The sequence below is a fragment of the Balaenoptera musculus genome, chromosome 6, assembly GCF_009873245.2.
Source record: "Balaenoptera musculus isolate JJ_BM4_2016_0621 chromosome 6, mBalMus1.pri.v3, whole genome shotgun sequence".
In the NCBI taxonomy this organism is placed as follows: domain Eukaryota; kingdom Metazoa; phylum Chordata; class Mammalia; order Artiodactyla; family Balaenopteridae; genus Balaenoptera; species Balaenoptera musculus.
Window position 1 is genome coordinate 73,801,229 of NC_045790.1, and position 22,982 is coordinate 73,824,210.

Here is a 22,982-nt window from a genome sequence, read left to right on the forward strand (position 1 = left end):
CAAAAGAGTTATTATTTAATGGACATAATAAACCAGAAGCTATGCTAAATATATATATATTTTTTAATTTTACAAAAAAGAAAGTAAATAGAGTCCTAAAAAATCAAGTTACTCATTAAGGGTCATATAGACAGTAAGTGACAATTGGAGTATAGACACCAAAAACTGAGTTCTTCCACAGTCTACCAATTTGCCTCTGACAGGAAAGAAAAAGTAAGATCATAATCATTCAAGAACCAAAATCAAAATCTTCACCAAAAGACCATGACTGGCAGGTAGTCAAAGTGAGACAACCATGGAAAAGGTTTTCCCCCAAGATCCTGTTCCAGACATCATTCCTACCAACCTGGGAGGGTAGGTAGCTCCAAACACCGTCCATATCTCCCAAATACCTCTACAAGGACTCTCATGTTCTTTGAGTCGGAAACCAGGCAAAATGGGAAATAAATAAATAAAACTAAAAAGCAAATACCAAAATCTAAAATGCAAACAAATACAAAGACACAGGGCAAAAGAAAGGAAGACAAAGACTCGCTCATTCATAAGCTAAACTTGTAGAATCTGAACTGGCTTCAGGAAAATTCTACCATAATTTGGTATGTGCTGATGATTTGCCACTAAATTGTTCCCAATACTTTATCTCCCTTTCTGGTTGCCAAAGCAGCATCATTAATAGTTTAATCCTGTTGTAAAACACACTGAAGATGAGAGGAATATATTCACTAGGGCTAGCAGCTGTTTCTCCCAGTGTGTGGAAAGAAACAGCAGCTAGTAGAGTGGTTAGTCAGTGAGAGTAGCAGAGAGGTTACTGCTGTACTTCCTGCTTGGAAACAGAGTGTATTAGTCACAGTAGGCTAGGCTCTGTTGCAGTAACAAACAAACAAACAAAAAATCCCATAATCTCAGTGACTTGACACAATGAAATTTAGTTTTTACTCATGCATACAAAGTCTAATGCACGTGCTCATGGTTGAGCAGCTTTCCTCTAAGTGGTAACTCAGGTCACAAGGCACTGTTTATCTCGTAGCCATACGTTCTGCAACTAATGGCTTCAAAGATGACTATAGGAACTAAAGAGGATTGTGAATGGGAGGTTTTTTTATGGGCCAGATTTACTACTGCCAAATAGGTGATACTCGCCTAAGCAGAAAAAGAGAGAAAACTGTAAATAAATCTCCCTTAAGATGGATTTCCCTTTAATGACTTTAAAAAAATTATCTCCTAATGTCCCAATTAATACACGGAAAGAGTGCACATCACATCCACCCACATTCCAATGACCAAAATTAGACATATGTCCCATCCACCTCATTGTCACTGTCACACAGGGGTCACCCAAACTACTCTGGGTCCTCAGTTCTTGGGACATCTGGGTCAGAGGCCCACGTCTTTGTGTTTTCAGTGTATTTCCTCAATAAGTCCTGGGGCCCCAGGCAGCTCAGTTTTGACATTGTATCACATTCACATAAACACAGTGAGGCAACTAACACCTGTTTCATTTTCCAGTTCTTTCTCAACCTTTATAAAGTGCCAAAGGGGAGGTATATTGTTAATTTTCAAAATGTTCTCTCATCACTGTTCCTCTGAATATCTTCCACACAGAAAATGTTCTCTGAAATTCTCCTTAAATTGAAATCTCCCTCCCAAAAAGCCCCCTGCCATACAGCCCATGGCTTTTCTCTGTCTTTCCTCTTCCCCACTTCAGTTCTGTATTATACCATCAACTTGGCCTGCCTTGCTTCTTTAGCATTCTCTCGGCATCATCCACTGCCTAGATGCTCCCAGGGAAAACTACTGGCTGACCTAGTAAAAAACGTCTTGTCCTCAAAGAAAGAGCAGGCGGTGGTAGATTGCAAATACTCCCACAATCATAATTTACTGTAAATGCCAAAAGCATTTAAAGCAGCAGAAGCCAGCTTGCCTCCTAAATGGTCATAAACTTGGAAAGACCGGGGGGGTGGGGGGTTAAAAGTCTAATTTAACCAAAAATCCACTTATATTTGTCAATCTTACTCTTCTCTGTACCCACAGTTCTGGGCACAGAGAAAATTCTCTACTGTCTGTGGAATAAAGGCAAATGGATTTGTGGCTGAAACAAATGTGACTGGAGCACCATCGTCGAACCTTGACCCAGTAAGAAATGTGATGGCCGCTTGAGTCCATCAGTCTCCAAATTAGCCATCAACTTTTAGAGAACTCTCCCAGCACTTCTCAGAAATTATCCCAAGTTAATCGGGATGTCTGGAGAGAATGGTTTTTAAGCCATTAAAGGGAAATCAATCTTAAGAAACACTTATTTATGGTCTAGATATGGCAAGTGCCTTCTCTCTTTGTCTCCTTATTTAAGTACCACTGACATGGCAAGGTCCTGATCAGTTCTCTTACCTCCAGGAAAACTTTCCCAAGCCCAGCCCTCAGGAAACAGCACTTTTGGCTCTTCCTTCACCAAGCCCTCAGCATGTGCTTCATCCAGCTGTAGATCACTCCATGTCTGTGTCCCCTCTCTAAGGAGACGGGACCCTCCTTCAGAGCAGGATGACCAAGAAGGAGCTGAGTCCACACTCTCCCTCAACCCAAGTCCCTTCACCAACCTGTTTATCGGTCATGCACAGTCTGTACTCAGAACACCCCCAAACTCAATGTTGGTGGTTGAAAATGATGTAAAATTATATATTATTATATATAAATTAAATATAAAAATTATTGCACATTATATATACCATTTTTACATATGTGTGTATATATATTTATTTAAATTATGAGTGAAGGATTTTATCATATCTAAGGCTTCATTTTGCATGCAAGCCCTCAAAGTACAACAGAATCATCAGTTTTGCTTTTGTTTTCATTTTTTAATCAGAGAGAGCTCAAAGTATAAAAGATAAGGTGGAGTCAAAAGGAGAGAGCAAGATCTTCTCTTGTTTCAATGTAGTAACTCAGATATTTCTTATCCTGGTCTTGGAACCAAGATAAGTTTGGTTTATGGTATAAATGTGAAATAAAGGATTAAAGGGTCTGTCTGAAATCTCATAGTTCTTGGCCACAGGGTAAGACAAGACGGGGAGTGCCCATCTGTAGTATTCATGCTGGGATGTAAGTAAAGCATGTCAGGCCTTGTCAACCCAGACAATGGTTACTGTAAAATGTGTTGTGCAGTGTTCGTGGAATAGTCATGTAGAATGGAAACATAATTCATGCAAGAGATCAAGGACATCAACATCCTGAATTATTTGCAAGAGACTGGTCCATGAAGGTGACTCTTCCTAACTTCACATGGCTTGGTCATGGCCTACCCAGGGGTAGAACCATGAGTTATACTCAAAATATTTAACAATGCTTATGGCGTGGCATGGGCGCTGACCAATCAGAACAGATGCTGGTCCACTCTAGTGGCTGGAATGGAGCCAAGGAAGCTAATCTCTGTGTGAGGCATTACTTATTAGTTGCTAAGTACAGGGAGATGTGGAATATTCCAGAGGTGAGGCCCTGATGGCTAGGTTGACAGCATCAAGAGGACTGACCACTCAGGCTAATGGCTATTTACCAACTGGTACAGGAATATTTCAATATTTAACACCTTGTACCGGTGTGCAGGCTCAGCATCTGATTATTATTGCTGGTTACACAGCTCTTTCCCAAGCACAGAACCAAGACCTGCAGCAATAAAAGGAAAATACTTCTTTATCTAAGTCATGATCCCTGGCCCTGTCACGTGTATCACTATCCAGAGCTAAGCATCATCAAGGCCTCATCCTTATCCTGGGAAAAAAATTAGAGTCAGTGCCCAGATGAAACAATAACTCTACTTCCAGCTCTCTGTGTCACAGCAAAGTCCTCTCTCCAAACATCTAAGATGAAGAGGATAAATCTCTCTAGCCTCAGTTTTAATCCTGATGTCTACATTCATATGTAGACATCACTCTGAAAATGTCTACAACCAAAACTATTGATTCCCTGTCCCCCTCCCTGCTGCCAAACCCATCTTCCCTGTACTCTCAGCCACCTCAGTAAATGGCATTGCCACTGGCTGGGTCGGTCAAGCCAAAAGCCCAGGGATCATCTGATTCTGTCCTTGGATACCCCTGGGCCATTGATTAACACTTCCAATCAACTCTACCTTCAACACACATACGAAATCTAACCAATTCCGTCAACCTCCATCTCTCCTATGCCAGGCAAGTCACCAGGACAGATCACCTCAACAATTGCATAGATTCCTGATCGGTCCTCCTGCTTCTACTCTTACCAGATACAGTCTACTCTCTGTCCAGAAGTCCAAGTGTTCTTTTTAAAAAGACAATCAAATCACCTCTCTCTCTGCTAACCGCTGCTCTCCCCGGGCCTCTCACAGCACGTAAATTGAAATCCAAAACGCTGCTACCCAGCCCTGCTTCCTGTCATCCTCTCTCACTCAGCTCAGTGCCTTCAGCTCTGCCTCCAACCCGCTGAGCCCATTTCCACCTCAGGCTGTCTCCCCCGCCTAGAACACTCTGTCACTCCCTGGTCCCTGTTCTCTGGGTCTTCATGCAGATTGTCCCATCTCTCAACCCAACCTCCCCTCAATGGTCACCTCCTCAGAGAAGTCTTCCTTTCAAAACTAGACCCACTGATCCCCCAGGTCTCCACTCTCTAACCCCTCATTCTGCTTTATTTTTCTTCATGGTACTTGCCTAACTTAAAATCGTCCTACGTATCTATTTACTGTCTCACTACGGTGTAAGCACCAAGAGGGCAGAGGCTTCAAATTGTTCTCTTCTCAGTCCCAGAGGCCTGGAACAGGACCTGGTTGACAGCAAGCTTCCAGACATTTGTGGGGAAAATATCAATAATTGACTTTTATTATTTTTTTTTTTACCCACTAAAGCACAGTTACTTTCTGAAAATCCTTCTTTGGTATGTATACACTATCTTGACATTACATTGCCTTTGTGAGTCTTAAGAATTCAACAGTGAAAAAAACTCTCTATCTTAGAATGCATTCTCCATGCTACTTAAGCAGGGAAGAAACAAGTCATCTCACGGTAAGCAGCTTAAGTGGTACAGGTGTTTCTCATCATAGATTCCTAGAATTTCAGAGCAGAGGTTTTAGTGATCATCCATCACCATGGTCTCATTTTACAGGAGCTCCCAAGGGTTCAGAGCTGTGCTGTCTAATATTATGCACATATTAAGCGTTCAATGACCCCATATGGTAGCCACTAGCCATATGGGGTCATTGAACACTTAATACGTGGATAATCTAAATTGAGATGTGCTGTAAGTGTAAAATATACACCAGGTTTCAAAGATTTAATATGAAAAAAAAAATGTAAGATATCTTATTGATACATTTTATCGGCTACATGTTGAATGACTATATTTTGGCATATTAGATTAAACAACAAAATATATATATATATAATACATATATATTAGTAAAATTAATTTCGCCTGTTTCTTTTTACTTTTTTTTTTTTTAACTTTTTTTAAATTTATTTATTTATTTTTGGCTGTGTTGGGTCTTCGTTTCTGTGCGAGGGCTTTCTCTAGTTGCGGCAAGTGGGGGCCACTCTTCATCGCGGTGCGCGGGCCTGTCACTATCGCGGCCTCTCGTTGCGGAGCACAGGCTCCAGACGCGCAGGCTCAGTAATTGTGGCTCACGGGCCCAGTTGCTCCGCGGCATGTGGGATCTTCCCAGACCAGGGCTCGAACCCGTGTCCCCTGCATTGGCAGACGGATTCTCAACCACTGCTCCACCAGGGAAGCCCCTCTTTTTACTTTTAAAAAAATGTGACTACTTGAAAATTGTAAATTATTGATACATGTGTGGCTCACATTTGCAATTCACATTCTATTCCATTACAGACCACTGGCGAGATTAGATGACTTGCCCAAAGTCTCCACTGCACTGTAATGGAAGACCCAGAATCGCGTGCCAGACCTCTGCCTCCACTCTGACTTCCTTCCACTGCCTAGTCCAACCATGGGTGTCCTACAGTGATTCTTCAGGTGATTCTTTAGGGTGATTCTTTAGGGTGATTCAGGAGCAGGAGAGAAGAGAGCCATAAGAAAAGTAAGGAACCCCTGGAATCAAACTGCCTGGTCAATCAAATCCCAGCTTCACATCTAGTAGTGAGTGACTTTGGGAAACTCATTTAATCATTCTTTACCCTCAGTTTCCTCATCAGTAAAATGGAAAAAGTATACTGCATGCTTCAATAACTTGTAAGGATGAAACGAATTCACAGATATAAAACCCTTATAATCATTTTTGACATATAAACAGTGTTATATAAGTTACTGCCATTATTATTATTAAATGTTCATATGCTTTATAGTAAATTGACGGGTAGAAAGTTTTTGGCTAATGACAAATAGTGTTAGTTCAGGAGTCATTTGAATTTATTTACTTGTTTGTTTATTTATTTTGTACACTACATCCCCATGACTTATTTATCTTATGCCTGGAAGCTTATACCTTTGGACCCATTTCACCTACCCCCCACCAGGAGTCATTTTTATGTCAACAGATATTTCTACAATCAGAAGTTCCAGTTAGATTACCAATTCAATACATTTCTGTCCCTGACAAACCTGTTCTGATATCCTGAGATTAATGCACAGGTGAAGTCTCATGTTACTTGAAAATTCAAACACAGAGAACAAAGGAATATGAAGAATTCTATTTCTGTCACTTGTCACCCAGGCAAACAGCAACCAGCTACTATTTCCTCAGTTATGCTGGAGGCAGGCACTAAACACACACACACACACACACACACACACACACACACACACACAGTTTCTGCCCCGAGTGATCAAGGTAACACTTCCACTATGGCTGAAGAGTTACCACAGAAACTCAGAGCTGCTGAATCCAGCCTCTTCATTTTACCATTGAGGAGCCTCTACCCCTTTATGACTTGCCCAAGGTCACATTGCAAAATAGAAGCCATTCTGGAACCTACACCAAAGATATCTGGCAATTATCCACAAGCATTTAGACAACAACCAGCTTTTTCAGGTAGTCAAAAGTTGAAAAGTATTAAAGGGAAAAGAAATTCATTAAACAGGTGATTATCAAATGAAATAAGGAACTGTTTAGAATTCTGGAAAAAATACAAATCAGAAATAATATTTCTAATTATTGCTCTACCAGATGTCATAATATAAATTAAGGTATTCTTTGAGTTTTGTGAATCATAATAATTAAAAATAAAACCCTTTCTGTTTTGACCAGCATGATTCTCCTTAAAGAGCAAGATGACTTTCAACAGATTTTAGATGCTCAAAATGAACACTTTAAACAAATGAATATACTTTTGTTGGATAATAAGTTTTCTGGCCATTTTCTGGTTTGCACCAAGATATAATTACATTGTAGACAGAACTGGTTTAATTCTCCTAAGGGCAAATTCAGATTGCCTTGTAAGTTCAAATTCTCTGGTGATAGTTGTGGTGGTGGTGGTGTGTGTGTATTTGTGTGTGTGTGTGTGTATGTGTACACACAAACTGGCTTCACTGGGGCCATGCCTAATTGATAGTCGCTACCTTTAGTGTCCAATCTTATCCTGATGAGCTTATGTCAAATACACCAAAGCCGCCTCCTCATTTCTTCCACCAGTCTATCCTCAAACACAGACACTAATTAACTGAGGCAAGGCAGAAAAACTTCCTCATTACCCTAAATGAACGGTAATTTGAAAATGGTCAGGGAAAGTTCCAGCAGGTTCCTCACCCATCAGCTACCTGTAGTCAGTCTGCAATTCCACAGTGACAAATACAAAGGCAGAGAGAAGATATTACATGGGGTGGTGATTCAGTCAACTTTTAGACATTTTAGACCAAGAAGAAGCATTTAAACCCAAACACTTGCTTTGAAGGCTTACAGTTGGTAGAGTTTTGGGTAGGCTTATGGTTTGTGACAAGGGCTTTATATTTAAAGAACAGGATGAAATAGGGTGAATTAACTCATTCTTAAATAGCTTAATGTTTCCATTGAAAGGAAAGAAACGTATAAACAATATTAGACTGATAAGATATGTTCAAACACAGAATATCAAAAGCAGAATAGAGACAAGCTTTAAGAAACAAACTGATAGCTCTCATCTCTTGAATCTGAGATCTAAGTTTTTCTTCTTTAAAGTTCAGTGACAGTAGGGACTTCCCTGGTGGTCCAGTGGTAAAGAATCTGCCTTCCAATGCAGGGGATGCAGGTTCGATCCCTGGTGGGGGAACTAAGATCCCACATGCTGTGGGTCAGCTAAGCCCGCTCACCACAACTACTGAGCTCACACGCCTCAACTAGAGAGCCCGTGTGCCGCAAACTACAGAGCCCACGCGCCCTGCAGCCTGCGCGCCAGAACTAGAGAAGAGAAAACCCACACGCCAAAACTAGAGAGAAATCAGCACACTGCAACAAAGAGCCCATGAGCGGAAATGAAAGATCCCACATGTCGCAACAAAGACCCAATGCAGCAAAATAAATAAATAAACTAATTAATTAATTATTTTTTTTTAAAGTTCAGTGATAGGGCTTCCCTGGTGGCGCAGTGGTTGGGAGTCTGCCTGCCAATGCAGGGGACACGGGTTCGAGCCCGGGTCTGGGAGGATCCCACATGCCACGGAGCAACTAGGCCCGTGAGCCACATTTACTGAGCCTGCGCGTCTGGAGCCTCTGCTCCGCAACAAGAGAGGCCACGATAATGAGAAGCCCGCGCACCGCGATGAAGAGTGGCCCCCACTTGCTGCAACACTTGCTGCAACTAGAGAAAGCCCTTGCACAGAAACAAAGACCCAACAGAGCCATAAATAAATAAATAAACAAACAACAACAAAAGGGGAAGGAATAAGAAACAAATCAAGGGCTTCCCTGGTGGCACAGTGGTTAAGAATCTGCCTGCCAATGCAGGGGACACGGTTCGGGCCCTGGTCCGGGAGGATTCCACGTGAGGCAGAGCGGCTAAGCCCGTGCGCCGCAACCGCTAAGCTACTGAGCCTGCGCTCTAGAGCCCATGAGCCACAACTGCTGAGTCCCCATGCCACAACTACTGAAGCCCACGTGCCTGGAGCCCGTGCTCCCCAAGAAGGGAGGCCACCGCAATGAGAGGCCTGCACACCGCAACAAAGAGTAGCCCCTGCTCACCTCAACCGGAGAAAAGCCCGCAAACAGCAGCGAAGACCCAAGGCAGCCAAAGATAAAATAAATTAAATAAATTTAAAAAGAGAAAAAAAAAGAAACGAATCAAATATACGGTAATAATACTCAAGTTAAATTTAAGAATAGGTATAGTAATCATGAGCAGCACTGAATTTTTTTGATGCTGTTAGTTAAAGCATTTAATCTGATACAAAGTAATCTGAATATTAGAGTTGTGATTAATTTACAGGAGTTAATAGTATAGATAATTATTTGACTTGATTACACTTAGAAATAGTATTTTATTACATTTAGAGACAGTATTTGACTGTTTAAAAGAATAAGATTAATTTAATCTATAACTTCAGGTTTATGAGATTACTGGAGTCACTTAAATGCTTAGCTTTTTCTTGCCAGCTTTGTCAGGGCGTTGATATATTTGAGGACACTCAAGATTTTTAAATGTGTTAATAGGTTTTTAAGTGTTTAAGGGAAATTTAATTATTTACTTCACTGAATTAATAAGTAGAGTTAACTTAGTAGTAAATTAAAAACTAATCAATTAAGTGGGGCTTCCCTGGTGGCGCAGTGGTTGAGAATCTGCCTGCCAATGCAGGGGACACAGGTTCGAGCCCTGGTCTGGGAAGATCCCACATGCCGCGGAGCAACTAGGCCCGTGAGCCACAACTGCTGAGCCTGCGTGTCTGGAGCCTGTGCTCCACAACAAGAGAGGCCGCAGTAGTGAGAGGCCCGCGCATCGCGATGAAGAGTGGCCCCCACTCGCCGCAACTAGAGAAAGCCCTCGCACAGAAACGAAGACCCAACACAGCCAAAAATAAATTAATTAATTAATTAATTTTTTAAAAAAAACTAAAGCACTGGTAATATTTACCAATGGTTCTCATTCATTATTAAAAAAAAAAAGAATTAAGTGAAAGGCATAGTTATTTTTATTAAAAAATTATGAGGTTTTTAAAAATTAAAATGGACATTGAAGGCTTAGGAAAACTAGGCTTTTACATTTCTCAACCTTGACAAACTCAATATCAAGTAAAACAGGCAGCTTCAAATGTTTATTTGCTCGCAAAAAAAAGCCCCTATCAAATATCTGAAAAGTCAACTGCAGAAAATACAAGTATGCCATATATCACTAGAATGTCCGGAGAATGAGAGACCCGGATATGGTATTGACTTCCAACCAGCCAAGATCCTCATCATGTTGGATATTAGACGCCCCTCCCCCAAACATATTACATTCTGACTTTTCTGCCTTTGGATGCAAATCCATATGATTGGGAAAGAACCCCCAGATATATTGGGAGTTAAAAAGCTGAGTGCAAAACAGAATGTATAATATTTTATTAGCTAGGATACCAGTTTAGCTGCTATTGAAAAAGGGTCCCCCCATCATTCCTAGCTCAGGGCTAGTATGGCACCTTCATAGTATCAGGGATACAGGCCTTTTCTACCTTGTTGCTTTTTCATCCTCAACACCCAACTTCCATCTCATGGGGAAAAGATGGTTGCTCTAACTGCTACCACCAAATCAGCATTCTTCTCTAGAAGGGAAGGAGGCCCCTTTCCTTTTAAGGTCACAACTCAGAAATCGCCTATATGACTACAGTTTACATCCCATGGGCTATAAACTTAGTCAAATGACCACACACCTAGCAGCAGGCAAACTGAGAAATATAGTCTTTACCTCCGGGTCATGTGTCAAGATATTACCTTATTACAGAAGTAGGAAAGAAGATATTCAGGAGACTGCTAGCAGTCTTTGCTACAAATATGCCACTCTTTAAGTTAAAAAAATTTTTTAAATATTCAGGGTATTCACTTTTGTGCATAAGAAAATATGAAAACTTAGGAAACAAATAAGATGCATGCAATAAATCCTTGGTTCCAGAACATCAGCCCACAATCCAGTGTCAGTATGTAACGAAGTTTTCATTAGTCCAAAAGTGAAAGTTTAATATGGACAAATAGTGAGTCATAAATGTATATTTATCCAATTTAAAGTATCGTCTATTAAGAATAAGCCCTTTCCGGGCTTCCCTGGTGGCGCAGTGGTTGAGAGTCTGCCTGCGGATGCGGGGGACACGGGTTCGAGCCCTGGTCTGGGAGGATCCCACATGCCGCGGAGCGACTGGGCCCGTGAGCCACAGTTGCTGAGCCTGCGCGTCTGGAGCCTGTGCTCCGCAACAATAGAGGCCGCGATGGTGGGAGGCACGCACACCGCGATGAAGAGTGGCCCCCACTTGCCGCAACTGGAGAGGGCCCTCGCACAGAAACGAAGACCCAACACAGCCATAAATAAATAAATAAAATTTAAAAAAAAAAAAAGGGCTTTACTTAAAAAAAAAAAAAAAAGAATAAGCCCTTTCCACTATTTGAAGTTAAAATATCCTTTCATTTATGCAATTATATTGATACTAAATGGCAATACATTTTTTCATTCAGCAAATGTTTCTGGAAGAAGCAGGCACTATATAAGATCTTGAGGACTCACTGGTTCTAATCATCCCTACACTCAGCAGATATAGAGTCTAGCGTGGAAGATGAATAGTACCATATTAGAAATAGAGTTTCAAACCATGATGACTACTATTTTAGAAAAGAAATATAGAATAGGCTATGGGAGGATATCCTGGGGGGACTTATTTTGGATCAGAGAGTCAGTGAAGGCTTCCAGGAGGAAGGGATATTTAAGATGCCTTCTGAAAATGAGTAGCAGTTAGCTAGAAGACTAGTAAGGACTCATGTTGAAGGCAGATGATTGGCATGTGCAGACATCTAAAAAGGAAGCATCTGGCCCACCAAAGGTCCTAAAAGGAGGCTCTACAGCCAGAAGTGAGTGATCACAGGGAATAATGGCAGAGGGGTGGCAGGGGATGGGTAGAAGGTCTCACGGGCCGCGCATAGATTTTAGATTTGCATCCAAAGACAATGGGAAGACATAGAAAGGTTTTGAGCAGGAAAACAAGAATCCAATTTACATTTTTAAAAGGTCACTCTGGCTGCGGTGTGGAGAACAGACTCAGGGCTAGGGAGCAGTAGAGGATGAAGTAATCCAGACAAGAGTTGGGGTAAATACAATGGCAAGAAGTGGGCACAGTGGAGATTTGGCCTCTTGTAGTAGATTTGGGTGAGATGTTGGTTCTGGGAGACAGAAACAGGACCATGATTCAGAACCAGGGCTCTGGAGTCAGACTCTCTGGGTTCGAACCCTGGTTCTACCCTGGCTGGTGAACCTTGCTTTGGAGCCTCAGTTTCCTCATCTGTAGAATGGGGAGGACAATAGTCACCGCACCTCCAAGCACAGAGAGAAATAAATGAGATCATTCATTTCAAGTGCCCAGAATGATGATGGGATATACACATGTTAATGTTTTATTATTATTATTACATTTCTAGTGTTAGGTGTAGTAGAAGAAAGATCAAGAAAGACTCTCTGGATTCTGGTTTGAGCACCCGAGTGGTCAGGGGTACCATTTGTTGAGATAAGAAAGATAGGTGGAAACGCATGAATCAGGGAGAGGTAAAGTGAAGACCCTTCAAGTTGGTTCAATGTGTTCCATTTTGGACATGTTAAGAAAGGAGTTGTTAAATGTGTCTAATATCACCTTTTAAATTGCTTTTTAGAGGAATATACTAAAATATTTTTAACATTCTCACTTGGTAAATTTTTCAAATGGATAGTCCCATTTTGTTTACTTTCCCAAATTTTTAAAAACAAACTCAAAATTACAAAATCTGAAGACCACTGTTTTAAATAATACCAATTACAAAGATTTATATCAACAAACACAACATATTTACATGTGAAGCACATAATGTCTTGCCACTTCAAATATCCCCACTTAGCGCAATATCAGATGCTTACTTCTGCCAGCTGCACAGAAAGAGGTCATTTTCCTATGAAATTTGCTCAGGTTATGGTGTGGCTCTTAACACATCAAACTAGGTCTTAAGCTTCAGAGGATTTAAGTCATTGTAATGACTGATTCTTTTAGAGCTTCCAAATTTCATATTCGTAATATTAAGTGTGAGATGGGTCTCCAAAATCATGAAGTCTAACTCTTAAATACAGACAGAACTACTAGATGTTTACAAAAATTACATAAAGACCGAGATGAACTATGATTTTTTTTCAAATTATTTCAGAATAAAGCAATAGCGAAGAACAATTAGCAAATGTCTCAACTATAGTTCTGTTTACATATCAAAATCTTATCAAGTACCATTACTAGGAAAGAAGTACAAAGAATATATTTTTCCAAATATCATTTCACTTCTAGGATCCAAGCTCAATTTTCTTATTCTGACACCACTAATCCAGGTATAAGCACATTCAAAATGAGTAATTAGCCCAGATCTTATACACGTAAAAAACAAACCAATTCTGGAATTTTCTAATTTGCCTTTCTTCAAGGCCCAAACCAGGTTTGTCTTCCTTCCATGAATGTTCCTACAGTGCCCCAAACAACAGAGACGTCCAGCTCCTGTAAGAAATTCACACTACTCATCTGGTATTTCATGGAAACCACTATAGAGACAGAGAAACACATATTTATTCAACCAGTGTTTAAGCTAGGCTCTGTGCTCAACATTGTGGGTTCAGTGGTTAACAAAGCCGCCATAGAGTTCAAGGTCTCATGTGAAACTCTTCCTAGACTCAACCAATTGCCTGGATGTGGCCCATCCAAAATTATTCAGACACTGGAGCAAACAGTAGCATATATCGGTGCTCTCACAACATTGTGTTGCTCTAATTTTCTTCTTAAACTTCTTTATATATAAAAGGCCCACTAATCTAGGAAGCGACTCTTTTTAGAGTTTCACAGAATAAGATTACTTGAACTCAGTGGGCTGATGGCAATATAACAGAGGCTTCTTTTCCAATCTAATTTCAGCACTTAATCAGTTTTACGAAATTGAATTCTTTGTCAATAATTGGGACAGTTTTGCTTTGTTTTAAATGTGTACTATTAGAGGGAAAAGAGGAGAAAAACAACCTTATATCCTTGATTTCAAGATTTATTGCCACACAAATTAACATTCTCAAGGTCAAGATGCCTTTGCATTGATGTGTATATTTCCTACAGTGTAGTAAATGAAAATCTGTTTTCAAATCAATGGCATATCTTAGAATGGATGTTGCCTTAGAAATGAAATTCAATATGAAGACTCGGTGACTTAATGAAAGAATGGGCTGGCAACTAAGAGACTGGACTCCTCACTATGGCTTACTGTCAGTTAGCTACGGCCTACAAGCCCTGTGACATCTGCTGAGTCTCTCCAGTCCTCTGGACCTTTGCTACCCCATCCATAAAAGTTTGCACTTGTGTTTCTCAAACTCTGTGGTAAGGGACCAGTTTTTAAATTTTCCCATTCAGTTGCAGACTGTTAGTTACATCAATGAAATACAATAAAAATACCCTCTGATGCCACAGCAATGTTAAATTGCTATAAAAGTTTCTAGATGCTTATTCTTGATTTCTGTACTCGTCTTACATGCACACTGGCCCGGGACCCACAACTACTTTTTGAGTGGCATTGACTTGGACAAATAGGATTTAGACTGCTAGGTACATTAGATGATGATTCTGCAAATGATTTATCACCTTCATTTATCTCCTTTTGTTTAGTAATACAATTAGCTTATATTTCCCAATTACATAGTAGCTGAGCAACAGAAAAACATCCTGGGGATGAGTTACTCAAAATGAAGGTGCTATTCATGGCAGGTTCAAGACAGCAGTGGCAGAGTTAATCCATCTGTGGGTCACTGACAACTGACTGACCGTACAAAAGATGCCTTTCAGACAAAATAATATAGATAAATGTTCTCTTTTCCTCTCATTCATTAAAAAAGTACAAAACATGAGAATGTATCAGTTAACGTAGGAAAGAAAACAAAACTTGAGAACCAGGAATATTACCCTTTGGATGGAAATACCAGCCAATGTTCCATAGAGGGTGAACTTTCAAAGAGCAGACTGATTCATGGTGGCTCACGCTAAAATATGTTTCCTCCGCCCCACTTAGTCCAGAATGGAAAGGTAACTACTTAATGGTTATTGGCCATAAAACCATTGCAATCTATAGGAGCGCAACTTTTGGAGTTGTACCTCAAAGTGCAAGGGTCCACGCAAATGCACACACTGCTGCTTTTGTAAGGACTCTTGCCAAGGTAAGACATACGTGCATGCGTGCCTCCTCTTCCTCTTTGCCCAGCAACCCGGCACCTGAGGACAAAGGCTAAACAATCGCTACAGATTACCCAGCTCACACTCTGAAGACCCTTCATCAAGTTGGAGAGGGAAAGACGGCTTCAACTTCAAGAAACAGAGCATCCGCTAGGCAGGTTGATCCCAGGGGCCTCCTAGATATCTGCTGTTAAGAGAAGGATATCTGCTTTCGAGCCTAGGGCAGCAAGCAGAGGCTGGCCAGTCCTGAGCTGCAGGCTAATGCTATAAAACAGGTTCTCCAACTTATGTATATCAGGGTCACCTGGAAGCCTTATTAACATACAGCCTGGGGGCCCCACTCCAGAATTTGGTTCAGAAGGACATGACGGGGACTGAGACTCTGTATTTCCAACAAGTTCCCCGGGCTGCCACTGCTGGTCCTGGGAACACACTTTGAGAACCACTGGTATAAACCAGCTGATGACAGAATGGAAAAGACCTCAGAGGTCACCTGATCCAAGCCTTTCATTTTACAGGTGAGGATCCTGGGGTTCAAAAGGGAATGTCTTGCTCATGGTCATATACCCACTACTCAGGGGTTACGTCCACCAAAACAAAAACAAAACAAAACAAACCACTCAGGTCTCCAGGGCCTTAACGTGCTGTTCCCTTCAAGATTCTAAGTTATGGGACTTCCCTGGTGGCGCAGTGGTTAAGAATCCGCCTGCCAATGCGGGGGACACGGGTTCGAGCCCTGGTCCGGGAAGATCCCACATGCCGCGGAGCAACTAGGCCCGTGCACCACAAGTACTGAGCCCGTGAGCCACAACTGCTGAGGCCCACACGCCTAGAGCCCATGCTCTGCAAAGGGAGAGGCCGCAGCGGTGAGGAGCCCACGCACCGCAGCAAGGAGTGGTCCCCGCTCGCCACAACTAGAGAAAGCCCGTGCACAGCAACGAGGACCCAATGCAGACAAAAATAAATAAATTGAAAAAAAAAAAAAAAAAGATTCTAAGTTATGACCACACATCCAGTCCCTGCTCTCTGAGAAGGGGCACCAGTGGGGACTTCATGTTGTTGACTCTCCTATCTCCATACCCTTCTGGGAACTGCATGCTACTTCCATCAGTGACCTTGTAACCGAGCCCAGACGGGGTTGGCAGCACAATGGGAACGATTTCTTGCCTAGATTTTACACTCACAAAGGCTGGCTCCAGAGAGCATGCTCTCACCACTACACCTTCCTGCCTCTCCCCCCAGCTCTCTGGCAGTTGGGCACAATCAGATGGCCTGAGGTTTTGGAAAGTGACACAGAGCAGCAGGAGACGGTCACAGATGATTTGCGGCTCTCACGTGGAGGTAAGCATCCAGGGCACCCTCAGCGACCCTCAGCTCGGGGTGACGGGTCTCTGGCTGTGTGCTTGGCAGTCTGGTCTGACCCCAATGTCAAGACTACCTTGGATCCTGCCCTTTGGCTTAGCCTGCTCTCCAATCCCTATCAATTCTATGAGCTTCCTGCTTCCCCGCCAACAAATGATTCTTCGGCTTAAATGGTCTGCAACCAAGAACCCTGCCCAATGTGATAAGCCGTTAATTTACCCAGCAGCCAACGGCTGCAATGAAAGCGGGGCTCTGCAGAGGGTCCTGCCGTGCTTTCCACTTTCAGAGCCCTGGGATTTCGGCTGGTACGCTTCTGATTCCTTGGGCAGTGTTTACAGCAGTGGCTGCCGCCCTTGCAGGGAGCCGGGCCCCAGGCCACCTGCATTCAGATTGGTGGCCGTGGAGAAGGGCCCCAGGAACGCCCTGGCACTTGCTTGCCCGCTTTTTACTATTTGATCCTTTTCATTTCATGAGATGCCCTGGTAAGAATCCTTCCAATAAAGTCCCTCTTTTGCCTGAATTTCAATCTCTGCCTTTAGTAACACAATAGCTTGGCTACACTGACTTGCTGACACCCCTCTGTATGCCTTCTCAATCCAGCCATCTCCCTCCCTGCAACCCCACACATGGGGTTTCTTACAAGGACACTTCTCTCTTGTGATTCACGTATCACAGAAAAAAAGAAAATAAAAAGGTGATACAGACTAGAAGCCATCTTTTTTTTTTTTTTTTTTTATCTTTTACGAAAAAGAAAACCTTTGAGGGCTAAGCCTTTTTTTTTTTACATTGTTTTTCGTCAAACTTCACTGGTAGATTTTTCCATTTTAAATCTGCTCACAGCATTACAGCCGCAAAATTTTCATCCTCTGACTCAGTGCTTTAGAGATGTGGTTCTTCAGGTGCTTAGATACTGGTGATTGATTTGAATTAGGGGACTTGATATCTTTGTTTCAAGTGGCTTAAACATCTTAGAAGAAAGGGTGCAGTTCTCTACTAAAAGTGATCAAGGCCCTGCAGTGAAGTTACTTATTCCTGGACTGGGAAGAGTGGTACGAGGTGAGCCTGGAGCATGTAGTTATGCCAGAAGAAAGTGCTCCAAAAACGATGGGGGCGGAACACAGGAACCACTGCGCAAATCGGGTACCGTGCCTGGCACTCCGGACTGAACAAAGCCAAGAGGAAGGAACATGAGCATATTTACCATTTCGCTCCTTCTCCTCCTCACAAAGCAAGAAAATTCTGTCAGTTTCTACCGAGAAACCCATGCTGTCTATGCCATTCCCTCTAATAGACTTCCAGCCCAGGAACATGACAGTGAGTTCTAAAATGGAATTTTGTTATAACCAATGCAATAAAGCTTCGGGGGACTCAGATTTTTCAACTTTTTAGTGTAAGGAGAATAAGAGATTTTAAAGTCAGCTTAAGGTTCAGAAAACAATAAGGCGAACTCAAGGTGAAACATTTTTGTTAAAGCACAACCAGGACAACTTACACAAAGTGCTAGAGACCTACAACTGGTCAACTAAAATGGAAATGACACCTCACTGGTGGCTAAAAATGCTCAAAAACAGTGTGATGCTAGCTGACACTTACTACTGCCAGACAGAGCCGAGAGAAGTTAGTCCACAATTAAGAAAGGGTAGGGCTTCCCTGGTGGCGCAGTGGTTGAGAATCTGCCTGCTAATGTAGGGGACACGGGTTCGAGCCCTGGTCTGGGAAGATCCCACATGCCGTGGAGCAACTAGGCCCGTGCGCCACAACTGCTGAGCCTGCGTGTCTGGAGCTTGTGCTCCGCAACAAGAGAGGCTGCAATAGTGAGAGGCCCGCGCACCGCGATGAAGAGTGGCCCCCGCTCGCCGCAACTAGAGAAAGCCCTCGCACAGAAACAAAGACCCAACACAGCCATAAATAAATAAATAAATTTAAAAAAAAATTTTTTTTTTAATTAAAAAAAGAAAGGGTAGAGCCAGGGTTTGAACCCAGGCAGTCAGGCCTAAGAACCTAGGTTTTAATCCCTATACCAGCATAAGTTAAATACCAATTCCCCAGTACACATTCCTTCCAGACAGTTCCAAGATGAGGTCTGCATCCAAAATTAAGCCATCAGAGTTGCTGGAGACCCTCAACCCAATTAACAAGCAACACTTTCCCAAGCCTCATTCCACACCAAAAACCAATAAAAGATCACATTTCTCCCCATTTAATTGCTATTGTCCAGACACTTTCTTCCTATACTGAGTGGTGCTCATGAGGGTTCTTATCAGAACTCTTTTGTCCTACTTTTATCTGAAGAACTGATAAGGAATTTCTTTCTACTAAATTCAGCCGTCTCCTTTATTTCCCCCCATCTCCTTCCACTGAGAGAGCACCAAGCTGACATCTTGCGAATACCAGCCCCAAACAGACAGCAATTTTTATCTTTCCCTGCGGACACTGACCCATGCTTTTATTAAGCACAGACGGGATACTGCCCCACTGAATGCACTTTGGAAACATCCTCAAATCATTTAGTTGCAACAGCATGCTTCCTTGTCAAAGAGTTGGTGGCCTTTCAGGTTATTCCATGCTCCACACAGGATCAATTCCCATTTGCAAAACAGAGTTTTCACCTGAGGTATCCAGGCAGCAGATCATCTAATGCACCCATTATAAAGGCTCGGGTGTTTTTCTTTTCTTCACTCAAACTGCAAGACTTTAGACAAAACAGCATTCCCTGATTCCTTTATCTTTGGCGTCACCTCCTCCTCCTCTCTCTTAAGAAATGCAAGTGTGACCTGCTCCCTTACAGAGTAAAAGAAACCAGAGGTTTCAAAGTCCATCCTTGGGATTGTAGACGATTCCATGTGGTATGGAAACTTTCTAACAGTTTCTGAGTGACTAGCAGTGAGACGGTGTGCTAGTCACAGCTGGGCACGATGAAAAGGGGGATCCTGGAAGGTCAGGCAGTGCTGAGAGGGGCAAGGGCCTGGCGGGTACAAAGAAGGATTCTAATCACCTGGATTAGGTATAACTTCCAGGAAAAACATACCTACAAACATTCCTACCCTAGTTTGAGCGTGAGTAAATCCAAGCATTTTACTCGGAACAGGCTTATCACCAACGCAGAATGGCTCAGCTTACTGCTTAATTTTCATTTGTCAAGCTCCTGTTATATTCCAGACACTGAACTTCACACACTGACACAGATCAGAGTATTTCACAATGAAAGAGGGTTCAGCCTGTCCTTGAAAAGAAAAAGTATGCAGCTAAAGCCAGGCCCGCCCCTAACCTCTGGGGGGCCCCCGGGGCAAGAGGACAATGAGGGCCCACATAATTACTTTAAACTGCTATCCTCTAGCAGGCTGTCACAGAATCCTCCTTCGTTGACATATGCAGCTTTATAACAACCTGGAATGCCAGGTACAACTACAATTCTCAGACCCCTCAGAGTTCTGGGCCAGGTATGAGAGGGCAGCCCCAGCCAATAGATGGAATCCCCACCCAGGCTCCTTCTCTCCTCCAGGAAGGCCTCTTGGGCACACCTGTAGGCCCTCAGCCCACATTTCCAGGCTCTTCCACAACCCCAGTACAACTGCCCCATTAGGCAACTCCTCAGGGAGGGGGTCTGCTCCCCCTACTTGCACAGAGCAGGCTTGGGGTCTTTGAATTCCCTATTTCAACGGGGGTCTGGGGTGCGGTGGGCAGTGTGGACTCTGGGTGGGCAGTCCGGTCCGCCTGCAGACACCTAGCCCAGTGGGGAGGGGCACAGCCTGGGGAAGGGCAGACCCTGCCCCCCTAAACCCAGGGAATAATTACACAGGGGTTCCCTTGCCCAGGTCTGAAGGCAATACTGACAAAAAGCCTTCTCTATTTTCTTCTAGCTAAATGGACTTTTCTTTCCTTGATGCTTTCTGGGAGGGTGACTCCTTATATTAAAGATGAATAAACTGGTATAAGAGAGGATTCCTGTCTGGAAGAGATGAAAGAAAAAGTTGAAATATTTGCAACTCTCTAGAAAGATATGATAGCTGCTACCCTGGTCTGAAAGAAGGAAAAGGTAAATATTCCTCAAACAGCAAATGGACTGAACAGGGTTCTATAACGTCAGAAGAGAGGGGATCCTGCCCTACGGCATATTTGGGGCAAACCTTAACATTCTCTTTCCGTTTTTGAAAGTGGGCGTCCCACCTAGGCCTGTGCGGAGGCCAAAATGACCCGACGAAGAACTAGCCAGCGCGGCTGGGGCAGCAGAGTCCCAACGCAAGGAACAAGCATACGAGCACACAGCTGAGTGGATCTGAGCTAGGGAGGTGTGGGCCTTCGGCAAACAGGCCTCCCCAAAGGGACCCCCGGGAGGCAGGCGGGACAGTGGTTAAGGCTTCGGCTTCACCCCGACGACCGACCCGGTATCTGCTATGCCTTTTCTCAGTCAGGGCAAGTTCGCCAACTTTCCGTCCTCCGTTTTTAATTCTCTAAAACGGAGAAATCACCTGCTCGCATCACTGCGCGGTGATGCCCACAAGGACTTAGCGCAGTTCCGCACTTCGTCAGCTCTCGGTCCCCCGTGCTTGTTTAGACCTGAGAGCGCAGGGGGCAGAGCTAGCGCTGAACCCAAGATGGGGATCAAGCAGCTCCCCACCACCGACCCCCAACATCCAAGATACGGTTCTGCAGAGGCTGTAGGGCGCTGGGGACTGAGGGGCGGGGTGGCTGAGGCTTTAGGGAGAGAGGCAGGCCACAACGGGGAAAGCAGACGGGGGTCGAATATTACATCTCAGCCCTGTTTGGGGGTAAGAAAGGGGGTGCCTTCGAACGCCGCCCAGCTGGAAGTGCAAAGGACGGGCCTAAGGGCCCAACTTGCTGCCCTCCGCGAGGCCCCGGGGAGGCGGAGGAAGCTGCGCTGCACCCCGCTCGGCTCCAGGTCCTCCAGGCGTGTCCCACGCGAGGGAAGCGGCCGGGAGGGAAACGCTAGGCGCCCAGGGGTCTGGGAGACGCAGCCACTCACCCAGCAGCAGCAGCTTGAGCTCGCGGCGCGCGTCCTTCTTGTCCCGGCGAAGCTGCCGCTCGATCTCGGCGCTGATGCGCTGCGACTCCTTCTCCTCCGCGGACAGGCAGCAACAGCCGGCCATGGTGCGCGCAGCCCCCGACGGGCTACGCCGGCCGCTCTCCCGGCCGGTCCGCGACGGCACCCGAGGTCGGAGGGAAAAGACGGGGGGGCGACTCGAGTTTCGGAGTAAAAGGCCGGGACCACTAGGGCTCAATCCCTCCTCGAAGGGTCGGCTCCGGGGCGGGAGCGAATTCGGAGCTCTGGGAACGCTCAAGTGCACCGCAGATCTGGGCTCACCCAGCCCCAAGCTCGCTCGGGGGAGGAGGAGGGCGAGCCGAGGGAGAGAGCGTTGCCGGCCCCCGGAAGATCAGCGCGCCCCTTGGCACAGGAGCGTGACCGTCAGGGAGCGCAGACCGCTCGTGAAAAGTTGGGGCGTCGCTGCCGGGGGCGGTGGGGAGCGGGATCTCCCGGCCTGGGGGTGTCCCAGGCAGGTGGCAGGCAAGGCGTGGGTTGGAGGCAGAGGTCCTTGGCTGGCCCTTTCCTACAAAGTTCTGAAAACCTCGGCAGTGATCGCCGCCTAAGACCGAATGGAAAAGTTCCTGGGGGCCCCCGTGGCTCTATGTGGCAGAAGGAGGTGGAGCTTCTCGAACCCGCAGCCCTGGCGTCTGCCCGAGTTGGCCTTCGGGGCACGCCAAGCCGAGGGCGCCTGGGGGCGAAAGAGGTGAGCAGGGAGCTGGGGCGCGGAGCCCAGGCGTCTCGAGTTTCGGGGAGCGGCCCCCACACCTTTCTGCCTGGCCGTGGCGTCCCGGCGCGGGGAAGGCGGTGGGCGGAGTGGCCGCCAGGCCCAGCTCCCTGTCCGGATTCAGGTTCCGACAGGTGAGTGAAGTTCGCCAACTCGCAGCCTCAACTCCTCCCAGCTGCGAGACGAGCGGAGCCCAGCGTCCGCAGCGCGACGCAGCCCGCGGGCGGCGAAGTTGAGCTCTGCCGACCTGAAATTGAGCCTCTCGCGCCAGCCTCAGCACCACGCACACCGCGGTTTCCTAGACGGGCTCCTTCCGCTTCCCGGACGCCCCAGCCCAGCGCCGGCTCGGCCAAAGCCCTTGGTCAGCTCGGCAGTCTGCCTGCAAGGTGGGGCTGGGCCTGAGCCGGCTGGCGCCGCACTCAGAAGCAGCTGCCCCTGGGTTTAGTTTAATAAGAGAAGTGCGAGAGCGGAGGGTAAATATCCTCCCGGCCCCTTCTTAACCCGCCGGACGAGGAGGGTTGAGGA

The 22,982-nt window shown here is 44.8% G+C and overlaps 1 protein-coding gene across 1 annotated transcript in view; it reads right to left on the reverse strand.

Moving 5' to 3' along the window:
* GNA14 (G protein subunit alpha 14) overlaps positions 1 to 22,773 on the reverse strand; it is a 195,279-nt gene extending 172,506 nt beyond the window's left edge. Inside the window, exon 1 of the mRNA XM_036856060.1 lies at positions 21,674 to 22,773. Within this exon, the coding sequence (XP_036711955.1) occupies positions 21,674 to 21,797 (124 nt within the window). The 5' untranslated portion in view covers positions 21,798 to 22,773. The remainder of the gene's footprint in view (positions 1 to 21,673) is intronic.
* Between the last annotated feature and the right edge of the window lie 209 nt (positions 22,774 to 22,982).